At 48.6% G+C, this 13943-nt stretch overlaps 1 protein-coding gene and 1 pseudogene across 3 annotated transcripts; one reads left to right on the forward strand and one right to left on the reverse strand.

The window, feature by feature from the left end:
• Positions 1-223: 223 nt before the first annotated feature.
• Ecsit (ECSIT signaling integrator) lies at positions 224-11740 on the reverse strand. Of its 3 annotated transcripts, none has more exons than XM_038324287.2 (8): positions 11656-11740; positions 4510-4666; positions 3412-3829; positions 2153-2376; positions 1667-1721; positions 1431-1579; positions 988-1093; positions 224-554 (listed from the first exon to the last, which is right to left on the reverse strand). In XM_038324287.2, exons 2-8 carry the CDS (start codon positions 4603-4605, stop codon positions 301-303), a joined length of 1302 nt encoding a protein of 433 aa, XP_038180215.1. In that variant the 5' UTR covers positions 4606-4666; positions 11656-11740; the 3' UTR covers positions 224-300. The 3 variants fall into 3 exon arrangements, with proteins under 3 accessions (XP_038180215.1, XP_038180217.1, XP_038180218.1); XM_038324289.2 differs by having other exon boundaries at positions 11555-11689; XM_038324290.2 differs by lacking the exon at positions 11656-11740 and adding an exon at positions 11065-11108.
• An 846-nt stretch (positions 11741-12586) lies between these two features.
• Positions 12587-13157, forward strand: LOC121677113 (annotated as a pseudogene).
• The last annotated feature ends 786 nt before the right edge of the window (positions 13158-13943 follow it).

Here is a 13943-nt window from a genome sequence, read left to right on the forward strand (position 1 = left end):
GGCTCTGCGGGTAAAGGCGAATCCTGCCAAACCTGGCAATCTGAGTTCCATTTGCAGGAGGGTGGAAAGCCAGAACTGACTCCAGCAAATAGTCTTCTCACCTCCACACACCCCTCCCACACCACAAATACATAAACGGATTTTTAAAGGTAAATAAAAAGGAGGGTCCAAGAAAGGTAGAACCAGACGGGCTCATGCATAACATCTGAAGGGAAACCACAAGGCCAGGGAAGAAGTTTTTATTTTGTCCGTATTATTTTGTATCAGTCCAGTCTCTCTTTGCCTCATTCCAGCTCAGACTCAACTCTGACCCTGCTGCTGCTGTGCCTGAAAGGCCTCACCTTCCTCCTGGCCCTTGGGAGGGCTGTGGGGAGGGGGCTGTTCCTCCAGTCTCGAAATTGTCAGTAGCTCCCCCGTGGTCCTGGCCAGGCGAAATATCACAGGGACCTGTGCCAGGGTTGGGTTGGTCTCCTGCAAGCCCTGGATCCACTTGACCAGTGTTGCCTGGTCATGGGCACCAGCCATGCACATGGCGAAGATGGGGCCTTCTGTCACTGTTAGGAGAGAGGAGTTTGCCCTCACCACCTTGAGGTGCTCTGACCTCCCACTGATGGGCACCTCCACACAGTCACAGAGCAGCCCTCTGCTGCTTACTGGTTTTCCATTTATTTTACCTGGGCTATGCCACCTGCTTCTTAAGACGCTATCAGGAAGCTGGCCTTGACCCCAAACCTGGAGGCTGCCACGTGCCTCCCTTATGTAACTTGACTGTTCCCTACTGACCCGAGACTTGCATCTGTCCTGATCATGTTACTAGCTGGTGCAGAATGCTCCATAAAAGATCTAAGGGAGAGGGGGTGGCTAAGGAGGTCAGGTTCCCCAGGGGTACATGACCCCTGATTGTGGGGACTGGAGAAATGAGCAGTGTCTCAGCCTGAGGTCCCAAGGCCACCACACAGGATATGCTGTGCAGAAAACTGCTTTTACCTTTGTCCACGTCAAACTCATAGTTGTCCCAACCGCTCCTAGAATATTCCAGGTCCAGCTTCATTGGGTAGTAGAGATTCCATTCTTCTGGGATCTCCTCTACTTTCTACTTCAGGCAAGAGAAGGCAAGCACAATCAGAGGCCAGAACACAGAACCCCAGCTCCTCATCTGAGCTTCAAGATAGTGCCAGCCCCGTCCCCCTTTTTCTGAGACAGAATCTGCAGTCCTGGATAATTTGGAACTCACTGTACAGACCACAGTGGCCTTGAACTCTCAGAGATCTGCTTGCCTCAGCCTTCTGAGTGCTGGAATTTAAAATATATGCCACTATGTATTTCTTATTTTTTTTATTATGTTTCTGCACACCCCTGTGTAGCTCAGAGAACAACTTCCAGGAGTCAGTTCTTTCCCTTTGACATGTGGGTTCTGGGATGTAACTCACCTCTTCCTCAGGGGATGGCAGATCAGCTCTCAGGATGTGATAATAGACACATTTATTGCGCAGCCAGAGAGGGAAGGGGCCCTCAACAAAAACAGGCTTGGATGGGTTGTGGCGGGCCAGGGCAGCTTGCTGATCAGGACTCTGGATTCCTGGTGTGGAGATGCGAACTTAGTGATGCCTTAGCAGCGAAAGGCTCAGAGGGATCTGGCAGAAACTGGCACAGGCTGGGGTCTTACCTACAATGTGGGGCTGGGTGGGATCTATGCCTGTAGAGTCACTGGGCAAAGACATCTGCAAGGAATAGCAGGGATGCAAGATTGTGACTCCAGAGCATCTACACGGGAGCCAGAGAAGCCAAAAGGAAAGAGAAGCCAGCAAATCCTGAACAATTTTACCAGGTCCCCTACATGTTACGAAAGTGGTCCCTTTTTCTTTGTAACCAGTTTGGTCAGGGCTGCCAACATTGAGCCTATCATGAAGGGACCTCGGGGCCATCTAACTTATGTGCAACTCGCAGTGACCTCATCCAAGTCATTGTACAAGAAGAGACAAATACACCTGACACGGGATGTTTCTGTAATGGCTAAATAGACTAATTCAGGTCCAACTGTGGTAATAAGGAAGGGCCATGAGCATTATCACCGTGAGTGAAGAGAGCCCAGGGGAGCAATAAAGCAGCCCAACCAGGGATGGTAGCCGCAGGAACCAACAGGAAGGCATACCTGGTAGACAGTGACCTTGGCATTGAGGTCAGGCTCCACGTGTCGCAGGCTTAGCTTAGCCAGGTCCAAAGGGTCCTGGGGCAGATCTCGGGGCACAGGGTAGGGGTTGATATTCTTGAAGCGGGTGAGCCACAGCTTCATCCGTAGGAACTTGAGCATGGGGTAACTGTGGCGTCCAAATATCTGAATCAGCAGGAACTCTGTCTCTCGGTTGGGCATGACTCCTGTGCTGGGCAGATCCAGGTTGTCTCAGAGAGGCAGGGTATGGTTAGACAAATGTGAAGTCAGGCAAGAGCAGGGAGGGAGGACAGAATTAAAGGGGATTTATTTTTCATTATTTTTTTTTCTTTCTTATTTTGGTACAGGGTCTATCTGTATAGCCCTGGCTGGCCTGGAACTCTGAGATCTGCCTGTCTCTGCCTTCCAGAGCTGGGATTAAAGGTGTGCACCACCACACCCGGCCATCAGTGCTTGTTTTGTTTGAAGCTGGGGCATAGCCGAGTAAAAGTGCTGGCCTGGCACACACAGCTCCAGGTTTGACTTTACCATATGAAAGAGCACAGCAGCACAGGCTATAATTCCAAGATTTGGAACAAGAGGCAAAAATCAATCAGGAGTCCAAGGCCAGGCTTGGCTACACAGCTCAGCAAATTCAAGGTCAGCCTGGGCTACGTGAGACCATGTAAAATATACGTGTTGGGGCAAAAGGGTTGGAGAAAAAATGGCTCAGCAGTTGAGAACGTAGACTGTACCACTGTGAACTCCAGTTCCAGGATATCTAGCCCTCTTCTGGCTCCCTGGGGCACATGCACTCATGCACTCACAGAAAACAAAGGCTGGGCATGGTAGTTCATGCCTTTAGCCCCAGCACTCAGTTTGAGGCCAGTATGGTCTACAAAGAGAGTTCCAGGACGGCCAGGGCTGTTAAACAGAGAAACCCTGTCTCGACAAATAAAAAAACAAAACAAAACAAGGCAAACAAATTCAGAGCAAAACTTACATAGTCAGGATGAGCTTGAATGACTCCGCCCACTATCCCCCTCCCCCCCCAGGAGCTGGGGTGAAAGGCGTGCACCTGAGGCTGCTGGATGCTGGGGATCAGCCTCGGAGCCAGCCTCGGAGCATCCCAGTAAGTCCTCCAACTGAGCTACAGCCTAGTTCCAGTAATTCTAAGAGGAATTAGAAATCCTGAGAGGTAGAGAGAGATGGAGAAAGCAGGGGTATGAAGCAGGTGCTAAGACTGGGCCCACATCCCTCACCGTGTCGTTCCATCTGGTCCAGGACAGCAAGCCCACACTCCTGCTGCCGTGGATAGTGGACGAAGATGCGTTGGATAACATTGCGGGGCCTGAAGACCTCCTTGGGGAAGACGTCCAGCAGCAGGTTGTACACTTTCAGGTCCCGCTCCACGCCGAACTCTGGCATCTTGCGCAGTGCTAGGTAGATGAAGTCCACGTGGCCACGCTTGCGCACACTGTGCTCCCCAAAGCTGTGCACGGCACGAATGAAGCTATTCTTGTCTCGTTCCCCGTTTGCCGATGGCCCGAACAGTTCTTCATGGACAACTGGGACCTTGTTGGGCTTCCTCTGGGGCTCGGGAGGTTGAGGAATCAACCACGTGTCATCCTTGTGTGTAACTGCACTGCAGTGGAAGCCTCGTGGAGCCCAGAGGGACACCTGGAAGAACACGGATACTGCTTAGCTTTCCTGGCAGAAAGGTGCCCTCAACATCATGGAGGAGCTTTGAGACTGTGGCCGCTAGCCCTAGCTTAGGCACCATGACAAAGTACACTGCCACATGGTGGTACACACCTAAAATGCCAACCCCCAGGAGGCTAAGACAGGAGAACTGAGATCTCGAGGCTAACTTGAACCACACATCATATTCTGAGGCTATTTGCTATTACATATGGCTCTGACACACACAATCCAAAAATACACATACTGTTGTGGTTTGGATGAGAAATACCCCATAGGCTTCTATTTGATCACTCGGTTTCCAGTAGGTGCTTCTGGATTATGGAACCTTTGGGACTTGGAGCCGTGCAGGAGGAAGTATGTCACTGGAGGTGGCTTTGAGGATCTATGCTTCAGCTGTACAGTGCACTCTCCACTTGGTGTGTGTGCTTGAGTGTGACCTTGGCACCCGCTCTGGCCACCTGCCGCCATGCCTCCCCTGTCATATGGACTCGCCCGCAGGACCGCTAAGCTGCTTCTGGTCATCGTACTTTAGTATAGCAACGGCAAAATAACAACACAAACACGGGCTATCACAGGACATGCAGCTCAAGGACCACCGTTAACTTCTGTGGCCCAGGCCTCACCCCTCCACTCCTGAGTGCCTAGCCTGTGCTTACCTGAGCAACAGGAGCTTCGGAGAGGCCAGTCCTGCAGATACCTCCCCAGCCTCTAGAGAGGCCTCGGGCCAGCAGTCTGGCCTGGACCCAGCTCATGCCTCTGCAGATTCAGCCACCAGTCAAGAGAAATTGAGACAGCGTTAGCCTGGCAACACACCTGAAAGACAAAGAGAAAAGTTCAGACCAAAGAGCCTAGTCTACAAAGCCCCAAGTGTTTTTGTTTGATTTTGTTGTTTTTGAGATAAGAGTATATCATATAGCCCAGGCTTGCTTCAGATTTTCAGGCTACTATGTAGCCAAGGATGGCCTTAAACTCCTCCACTTTCTAAGTGCTGAGATTACAGGTGTGAGCCACCAAGCCTGATGATTTTTTTAAAAGATTTATTTATTATGTACACATACATGTCTGCATACCAGAAGAGGGCACCAAATCTCATTATAGCTGTTTGTGAGCCACCTTGTGGGTGCTAGGATTTGGACTCAAGTTCTCTGGAAGTGCAAGTGGTCAGTGCTGTTAACCTCTGAGCTATCTCTCCAGCCCATTTTTTAAAATTATTTTTATTGATTTATTGTGTGTGCTCGTGCATGCCTGCCTCGTGTATACACTACATGCACTTGTGTGGAGGCCAGGGATAGCATGGAGAGTTGGCTCTCTCTTCCAGCATGTGGGCTTTAGGATTAAACTCAGTTTTCCAGGCTTGGTACAGATACCTTTATACAATGAGTCATTTCACTGGCTCGTACCTGGCAGTTTTTCTTCTTTTTTTTCCTGAGACAGGGTTTCTCCACATAGACCAAGCTGGCCTGGAGCTCATGGAGATCTGAGTCTGCCTCCTGAGTGCTGGGACTAAAGGTGCATGTCACCCCCACCTTACACCCCAGTTCATTTTTTTTCTACAAATCCATTTATTTTGCATGTATCTGTACACAGATGTATAGTCCACATTACTTTTGTGGAGGCAAGAGGACAGTTTTTCAGTATTCTCCTACTTCACTGTATAAATGCCGAGATAGCTGGCTTTTTTTTTTTTTTTTTTTTTTTTTTGAGACAGGATTTCGCCGTAGTTTTAGAGCCTGTCCTTGAACTCGCTTTTATAGACCAGACTGGCTGGCCTCAAACTCACAGAGATCCACCTGCCTCTGCCTCCCGAGTGCTGGGATTAAAGGCGTGCACCACCACCACCCGGCCTGAGATAGCTGGCTTTTAAAAAATTTTATGTGTATGGGTGTTTTGCCTGCATGCATGTCTATATATTACAGGCATGCCTAGTGCCTGTGGAGGTCAGAAGAGGGTATTCGATCTCTGGAATTGGAGTTAGAGATGGTTGTGAGCTACGTTGTAAGTGCTGGGAATCAAACCCTGGAAGAGCTCTTAATGGCTGAGCCATCTCTCCACTCTCCAGACCCCCAGCCCCTTTTTGAGACAGGGTCTTACTAGCTGGCTCTAGCTGGCCTAGAAGCTGCTCTACAGGCTAGCTTCAAACCTCACCGAGCTGCCCCACCTCTGCCTCTCCTGGGTGGGGATTTATAGCAGGCAGCGCCACAGTTTTTGAGACAGTCTCTCACTGAACTGGGAGCTCATGAGGTCAGCTAGATTGGCTGACCAGTAAGCCCCAAGGACTCCCCTTTCTCTGCCTCCTCCAGCTTTAAAAGGAAAAGAAAAAAGGCTTGAACACAAGGCTCAGAAGAAAGTAGGGACCATCTGATCACAGGTGTGGCTTAAGACAATTATTTTTTTTAAAAAAAAAAAAAACTTATTTGTACATTCCAGAGTGTGTGTACACAGATGTGCCATAGCACCAGCACAAAGGACAACTCAGAGAATTCCGTTCTCTCCTTCTACCATGTGGGCCCTGGGGACTGAACTCACGTCCTCAGGCTTAGCAGGAGACACCTTTACCCACTGAGCCATCTCAATATCCTTTCCCTTTGGTTTTTTCCAAAACAGGGTTTCACTGTAGCCCTGGCTGTCCTGGAACTCCCTCTATAGACCACGCTGGCCTTGAGCTCACAGGCCTGCCTCTACCTCCTGAGTATTGGGCTTAAATCTAAAAAAAATCCAATTGTTTTTGTTTTCAATTATGTATGAATATTTTGTCTTTATTTGTATGTATGTGCACCACATTAGTGCATGGTGCCTGCAGAAGTCAGGAGAGGGCTTTGGATCCTCTTGAACTGGAGTTATAGATGGTTGTGACCCACCATGTGGGTGCTGGGATTGAACTCAGGTCCTCAGACTTGGCAGAGAGCACCTTTTACCCAATGAGCCATCTCACTAGTCCCATCTCTTCTCCCCGGGTACTTGATAGAGCCCAGGTGGTCGGACTCATGCAGTTCTTTACCAACTGAGCTGTTTCCATGGCGAGTCTCTCTCTCGCCCGAGTGCTACTTCTGGAAACTGGTACAACGCTGACAAGTGGCCAAACTGCACACCCTTGTCTAGATCCTGAACTCTGGCAAAAGGATCTAATCTCTCACTGGGCTGGTGGCACATGTCTTTAATCCCAGCACTTGGGGGGCAGAGGCAGGTGGATCTCTGAGGGCAGCTGTGGAGGGCACAGCTTACAGAAGCACTAGAAAAGGAAGAAACCGAGTGGATGCATTAGCACCTGGTAATGTCTGCTATTCTACAAAGCCAGCCCTCATCAAATCCCCCGAATCCTGAGCATCGTCCCTCAGCAGAGCCCATCCTCATCAAAGAGGTAGCATGTGCTTTGCAAAAAAGTTTGCTAGCTTTTTCCTCCTTGGCCCCAGACTCCTAACAAACCCTCCCTAGGCCCTTGTCCTGAGCACTGTTTTCAGTCAGTAGAACCCTTTTTATTCCTTTTTTGTTGTTGTTGTTTGTTTGTTTGAGAAACGGTTTCTCTGTGAAATAGTCTTTGGCTGTCCTGGAACTCAATCTCTAGACCAGGCTGGCCTCAAACTCACAGAGATCCGCCTGTTTCTTCACAAGTGCTGGGATTAAAGGCGAGTGCCACCACTGCCCATGCGCCACCACCACTGCCCATGCGCCACCACCACTGCCCATGCGACACCACCACTGCCCAGGCGCCACCACCACTGCCCAGTAGTAGTGCCCATTCTTGTGAGAAAGGCCACAGGGGCTTTGCTATAGAGATGCACTTTGCAAAGGTGTTTTTATGCAGCCATGCCTAAAGCTTTGTCACAACAACTGTCACATGGCATGCAAACTCTCCCTCAAAGTTTTATTGTGCTTACATGTACAAGAAGTAAGTCTCTTGGCATTAGACTCCAGAAGCTTGGATCCAGCACCAGCTAGGTTGTGCTGACCTAAAGTTTCATTCTTAACCTCTTCCAGGTCATCTCACTGTTGGCCATGACTCTTTCAGGGACCCTCACAGCTAGCCTGTTCAACACAGTGACACCTTGTCTCAAACAAATACAAAAAGTAAGAGTGTTGGACTTTGACTTTGTCAAATAATTTTCTGCATCATATGAAATAATCATGTAATTTTGGGGTTTTGTTCTTAATGTATTTTATTATATATATATATATATATATATATATATATATATATACACTAAATTTTCAGATACTCAACTACCCTTGCATTTTGGAGATAAGTTCTCTTAGCCACAATGTAGACTCCTTTCTGTATGTTTGCAGACCCACCGTAAAGAACTTTAGGCGATATTCCGGAGGCACTGGCTTGCAGTTTTCTTAGTGTACCTGTGGGGTTTTTCTGTCATGGTGCCTAGGCCTTGGAGAACAATGTTAGGAAGAGTTTGGGTCACCCTTGCTACCAGTGGGTGCAGCAAAGGTGTGGCAGCACACCTGTAATCCCAGCACTGAAGCAGGAGGATCAGCTTTGTATACATAGCAAGTATGAAGCCAGCCTGCGCTACATAAAAACCTGCCTCCAAAAACAAGGTAAGAAAACAAAACAGAAAACAAAATAAAACAAAATACCTTGGGAGCTACAAGATGGCTGAGCAGGTAAAGGCAGTTGCTGCCATGCCTGACTGCTGAAATTCCGTCCCTGGAATCCAGGGGGAAGGAAAGAACTGACTCCCACAAGCCGTCCTCTGACCTCCACTGGCACACACATGTACACACGTGCGCGCGCGCGCGCACACACACACACACACACACACACACACACACACAGCCTTCATCTACTTGAGCCAGGCATAGTAATGCACCTTTAATCCTAGCATTCAGGAGGCAGAGGCAGGCGGATCTCAGTAAGTTACAGGCCAGCTAGGGCTACATAGTGAGAACCTATTTAAGAAAAACAGCCTTTTCCTCTAGTATCAATGCCCAAAATCTCCCTCCAGCTTCCTGATCTTTCATCACAAAGCTACACCGAAGTCACGTCCACACACTGGCTCCTTCCTCTCCACTTGACGGCTGCCCTAGTCATGTCAGTAACACTAGTCCAAACTGGTGTGTTCCATACCTCGAAGAAGCCACCAATAACTTCAAAGTGTCGACTTGCTTGATTTTTCCTAAGTAGCAGATAGTGAAGGCCCCTCCCCCACAGCCCTTTGTCCCTTTGTTAACGTCCTTGGTTTTCTTCCTGGCATTCAGGGTCTTGCAGTGTCTGTGAAACTGAAGGTGCAGACAAATGTTCTGGGAGCATAAAACATGCAGACTCGGACTTAGCGGTGCCAGCATGTTTGCATATCTGACCAACGTCTGGTGATAGCTGCAGCTAGTGGTCTGAGGAAATGCAACTGGACTAGACTCAGGCAGTAATTCAGTAGTACAGACTTGGCCTAGACTCCTCCAGTGAGCTGCTGGGGCCTCTCTGTGATAGAGCCCCTGCCTAGAGTCCCCCAGTGAGGGGCTGGAGTGTGGCTCAGTGGTAGAGCCCCTGCCTAGAATCCCCCAGTGAGGGGCTCATGGTGGACTCATGGTAGGATACTTGGTTGGCATACAGTTAGGTAAGAAGAGTCTAAACCTTTGCTTTGCAAATTATGTTCCAGGACCTATAAAATGTTGACTCTCAGACCTACTGTGTGAGAATTTGCTTTGTGACAGCCATAGGTGGTTCCTATATGTATTCGTCAGGGTAGTAACAACTTATGCTTATGGTTCCCTAACGTTTTCACCTCCATGCCTAAACATAACTTTAGTACAAAGCAGCCACCTCCAACTCTGAATGGGACACCAACCGACATACCTTTGCTTCGTATGCTTCTCTGGAGGTCAGCCAGCAACACCACCCTTCCCAGTAAGGCGGAGTCATTCAAGCTGACAAACAGTCCTGGAGACTATTTCCAAATCTACCCGCTCTACTGCAGGTCACCGCACCATTCCACCTGCTTTCCTGCATACCGTATATCCACTCTGCTTTCCTGCATACCGTATATCCACCTGCTTTCCTGCATACCGTATATCCACCTGCTTTCCTGCATACCGTATATCCACCTGCTTTCCTGCATACCGTATATCCACTCTGCTTTCCTGCACACCGTATATCTACCTGCTTTCCTGCATACCGTATATCCACCTGCTTTTCTGCATACCGTATATCCACCTGCTTTCCTGCATACCGTATATCCACCTGCTTTCCTGCATACCGTATATCCACCTGCTTTTCTGCATACCGTATATCCACTCTGCTTTCCTGCATACCGTATATCCACCTGCTTTCCTGCATACCGTATATCCACCTGCTTTTCTGCATACCGTATATCCACTCTGCTTTCCTGCATACTGTATATCCACCTCTCCCGCCAGCCAGTTACTTCCCTCCAGTGCAAAGACAGCTCTAACAATGTAACTAAGTGACTAGAAAGAAGGCTTTATTCATGAATGCTTGCCCTGAGAGTCTCAGGACCTGAGTTTGATCCCTAGCACCCACATAAAAAGGTGAGGTGACATGCCCTTGCAATTCCAGCACCAGGGAGGCAGAAACAGGCAGGTCCCTGAGCTCGGCGGCCAGCCAGCCTACATACTGAGTTACAGGTCCCAGTGAAAGACCTTGCCTCAGAGCACAAGGTGGACAACATCCAAGGACATGTGTCCTCCTGTACACATGTGCATACATGAACATGCACTAACTAACATACATCCATGCAGCCACATATGAACACATAAAATGCTGGGTGTTATGGCACATACCTGTAATCCCAGCACTCAGGAGACACAGGCAGGCAGACCTCTGAGTCTGAGGTGAATCTGAGCTACATAGACACAGCAAGTTCCAGACCAGCCTGGGCTAGATAGTGGGACTCTGCTTCAAAATACAAACCAGACTTGAGACAAGTGCTGTGGTTCTAAAGCCAGCACTGTGGAGTCTGAAGCAGGAGGACTGCATCCAGACCAGCTGGTAATAATTAGTGAGCTCTATGGCAGTCTTGAGCTACAGTAAGGTCCTGTCTCAAATGTAAATAAATAGAGCCGGGACAGAAAGGTTCTTGCTGCTGGAGCAATGCAAGTCTAATGACCCGAGTTCAATCCCTGGAACCGGAATAAGGTGTAAGGATGAAACTCCATAGCTGTCCTCTGCCCTCCACCGTGCACCACAGCACATATGCGGCCCCCCATAACTAAAACACTTCAAATAAATATCAGACGGAGTCTACCTGCTGAACTCCCCCTGTCCCTTGTAGTTCCAGCCACACTGTTTCTGAAACAAGACAAGTTTATTGGTCTCAGAGGCTTTGAACTTGTTTTACCCCGTGTCTACTGCTTCCTGTCTTGGTGCAGAAGCCTGAAGAGAAAGATCAAGAGTTCGAGGCCAGCTTGGGATACATAAAGCCTCTTGTTTCAGGGAAAAAACACATTGCTTTCAACAACCACTATTTGAAATCACAAAGCTGCCTGTTCCGTTTTGTCCAATAATTGGTTCTCTTAGATAATAATTTTTTTTTTAAAAAAAATCTGTTTTTCTCATTGCTGTATCTCCACCAGCAGGATCAGTGCCTGGTACGTGTTAAGTGCCCAACACCGACGTGTTGTGTGGCCTGAGCCGACTGTCGCACCTGCGAAACCGGACACTGAAGCAAGAGGTGCAGAGCAACCTTTCTCACATGTCCCCAAGCCTGCACCCCCCAAAGGTCACGGTGCCCTCACCCTGAGGCCGAGCTGACGGTCGTTCTCCACGGCTCTACCAGGCCTGGAAGTGGACGCCCTGAAGCCCAGACTGTCCCATCGCCCTCCCACGCGCGACCTACCTACTCACGCGGCCGGCCCGAGAACGTAGCCGGCTCGGTGGCACTGCTGGGCGCCGTCATGTTGAGTCATAGAACTTCCGGTTACTGGCTAAAGGACAGCAAATCAGAAAAGCCTGTGATGATAGGTCCCGCCCTCAAGAAGAGACTCACCAATAGGAAGGAGGAAGGACACTGATCCCGCCCCAGGGGGAGCAGGCCCTGCCCCTTCCCAAGTGTGGGAGGCTGGGGGTCTTGGGTCCCCGAGGCGGAGGCTTTGCACTGGCGGCGGCTGAGCCTATCCCATCCAGTTTTCTCACCTGAAGTGTGATGGTAAACTGTTGTTTCGAACAAAGTGTTGTTACGGACCTGAAACACCACATTCGATTCCGTGCAGAGCTGGGGATGGCACTCAGGGCCTCGTGTGCTAAGCAAGCACTCTACTAACTAAGCCGCAGCCCCAGGACTTATTTTTACTAAACACTTTCTTTAGTTCGGTTGGTTGCATTCGAGTTGTTTGAGCCAGGGTCTTGCTATAGTACCGAGGCTGGTCTCGAAACCCTGGACTCAGAGATCCTCAGGGTTCAGTCTCCTGAGTAGCTGGCACTTCAGGTGGGCAACACTGCCAGCAGCTTTAATAGGATTCCAAGTTAGGTTTATTTATTTTATCCACGTGAGTATGTAAATCTATGTGAGCACATTCGCGTGGAGGTCAGAGAACAATTTAGGGGGGGATGGTCCTTCTACCACGTGGATATTGAGAACGAAATTTGGGTCATCAGGCTTGGCTGCAAGCACTTTAATAAGAATTAATAAGAATTTTTGAGGTTTGACTTCATCTGTGTAAAAGAGCCATATAAGTACAACAAGGGCTACTGTGAGAACGGACATGTATTCCTGGCACCCTCTCACTCCCGAACAAGGCATCTAGGTTGATGCTTCAAAGCTGAGGGCCATGGATGAACTCAAATGTCGCAAACATGTTTTAAGAAGGTTGGGCTTTGCTACTTATAGAGATGAAAACACGTGTGGCTTGTGAAATACACAGTGCTGATGAGCTCCTTCTTATAGGTGATATTTAATGGGCTTTTCAATGACCTTCCTGCAGAACAGGCCACTGCACCATTGAGCTGTTTTGTGTTTCAAGAGAATTCTAGTGAGATGCCCAAACAGAACAGTTGGCTGGACCACTTCGACAAATGCAGGAATGTGCTAAAAGGATTGCAAAAGTTTCAGCAGAAGCAAAACTGTAGATTGATGAAGACACTTACCTAAGCTGGCTCAAGCCTCACCTGATGGATGTGGTGTGTACCTGGGCAACTGGAGCCACATCTGCTCATATCTGCAAAATGACAGCTGTATCTGAAGGCAGCACAATTCGCTGGGTGAGGCGCCTGGAAGAACAGCTTCAACAGATGTGTCAAGCAGCAAAAGCCATCGGAAACACGGAGCTGGAGAACAAATTTGCTGTAGGAGTCACCAAAATCAAGAGGGCTATTGTATTTGCTGCCAGCCTCTACTTATAGAGTTCATCATCAATCACTACCTGTCTGATCACAGTTGACTACGAATGCTTACACGTGTTCAAGTGGTTCTCCCATCTCAAGAGTTGGTTCAAGCATTTTACTATATTTAAATTGGCTCTCATTCTAAGAAGGCATGTAACATACACATTTGTACTTAGCATCTTTCAATTAAAAAAAAGTACAGGTGGAGCAGTGGTCTTAAAAAAAAAAAAAGAACTTGGGGCTGGAGAGGTGGCTCAGCGGTTAAGAGCACTGACTGCTCCTCCAGAGGACCTGAGTTCAATTCCCAGCAACTACATGGTAGCTCACAACCATCTGTAATGAGATCTGGTGCCCTCTTCTGGCCTGCAGGCATACATGGAGGCTGAACACTGTAAACATAGTACATAAAAAAAACAAAATACTGAGGGCCCATGGAGAAGCCTGTAGAATGTATGTGTAGGTGATCAGATCACGCCCTGAAACTGTTGTGAGTGTATAGATAATATTGATTTTACACACACACACACACACACACAGAGTGAGTGTAGGGTTTTGTTGTTTTAAATGCATCTTTTCTAAAATGTCTTATTTTGGGGTGGTACATGTGGTAATGAGAAGACAACTTGCTAGAATCTGTCTGTCATGTGGGTCCCAGGGACTGAACTCAGGCCATAGGACTTGGCAGCACCTTACCCACTGAGCCAGCTTGCCAACCCCGTAAGCAATCATTTCCAAGACAAGTCTTGTGTAGCCCAGACTAGCTTTGAACTTGTCTGTAGCTGAATTTGACTTTGCACTGATCCT

Source organism: Arvicola amphibius, chromosome 3, assembly GCF_903992535.2.
Source record: "Arvicola amphibius chromosome 3, mArvAmp1.2, whole genome shotgun sequence".
In the NCBI taxonomy this organism is placed as follows: domain Eukaryota; kingdom Metazoa; phylum Chordata; class Mammalia; order Rodentia; family Cricetidae; genus Arvicola; species Arvicola amphibius.

Coding starts and splice junctions, on each gene's coding strand:
- Ecsit (XM_038324287.2), bottom strand. CDS start 4,605: ATGAGCTGGGTCCAGGCCAGACTGCTGGCCCGAGGCCTCTCTAGAGGC. Junction 3,830..4,509: donor CCGAAGCTCCTGTTGCTCAG/GTAAGCACAGGC, acceptor GTGTTCTTCCAG/GTGTCCCTCTGGGCTCCACG. Junction 2,377..3,411: donor GGACCAGATGGAACGACACG/GTGAGGGATGTG, acceptor TGCCCAGCACAG/GAGTCATGCCCAACCGAGAG.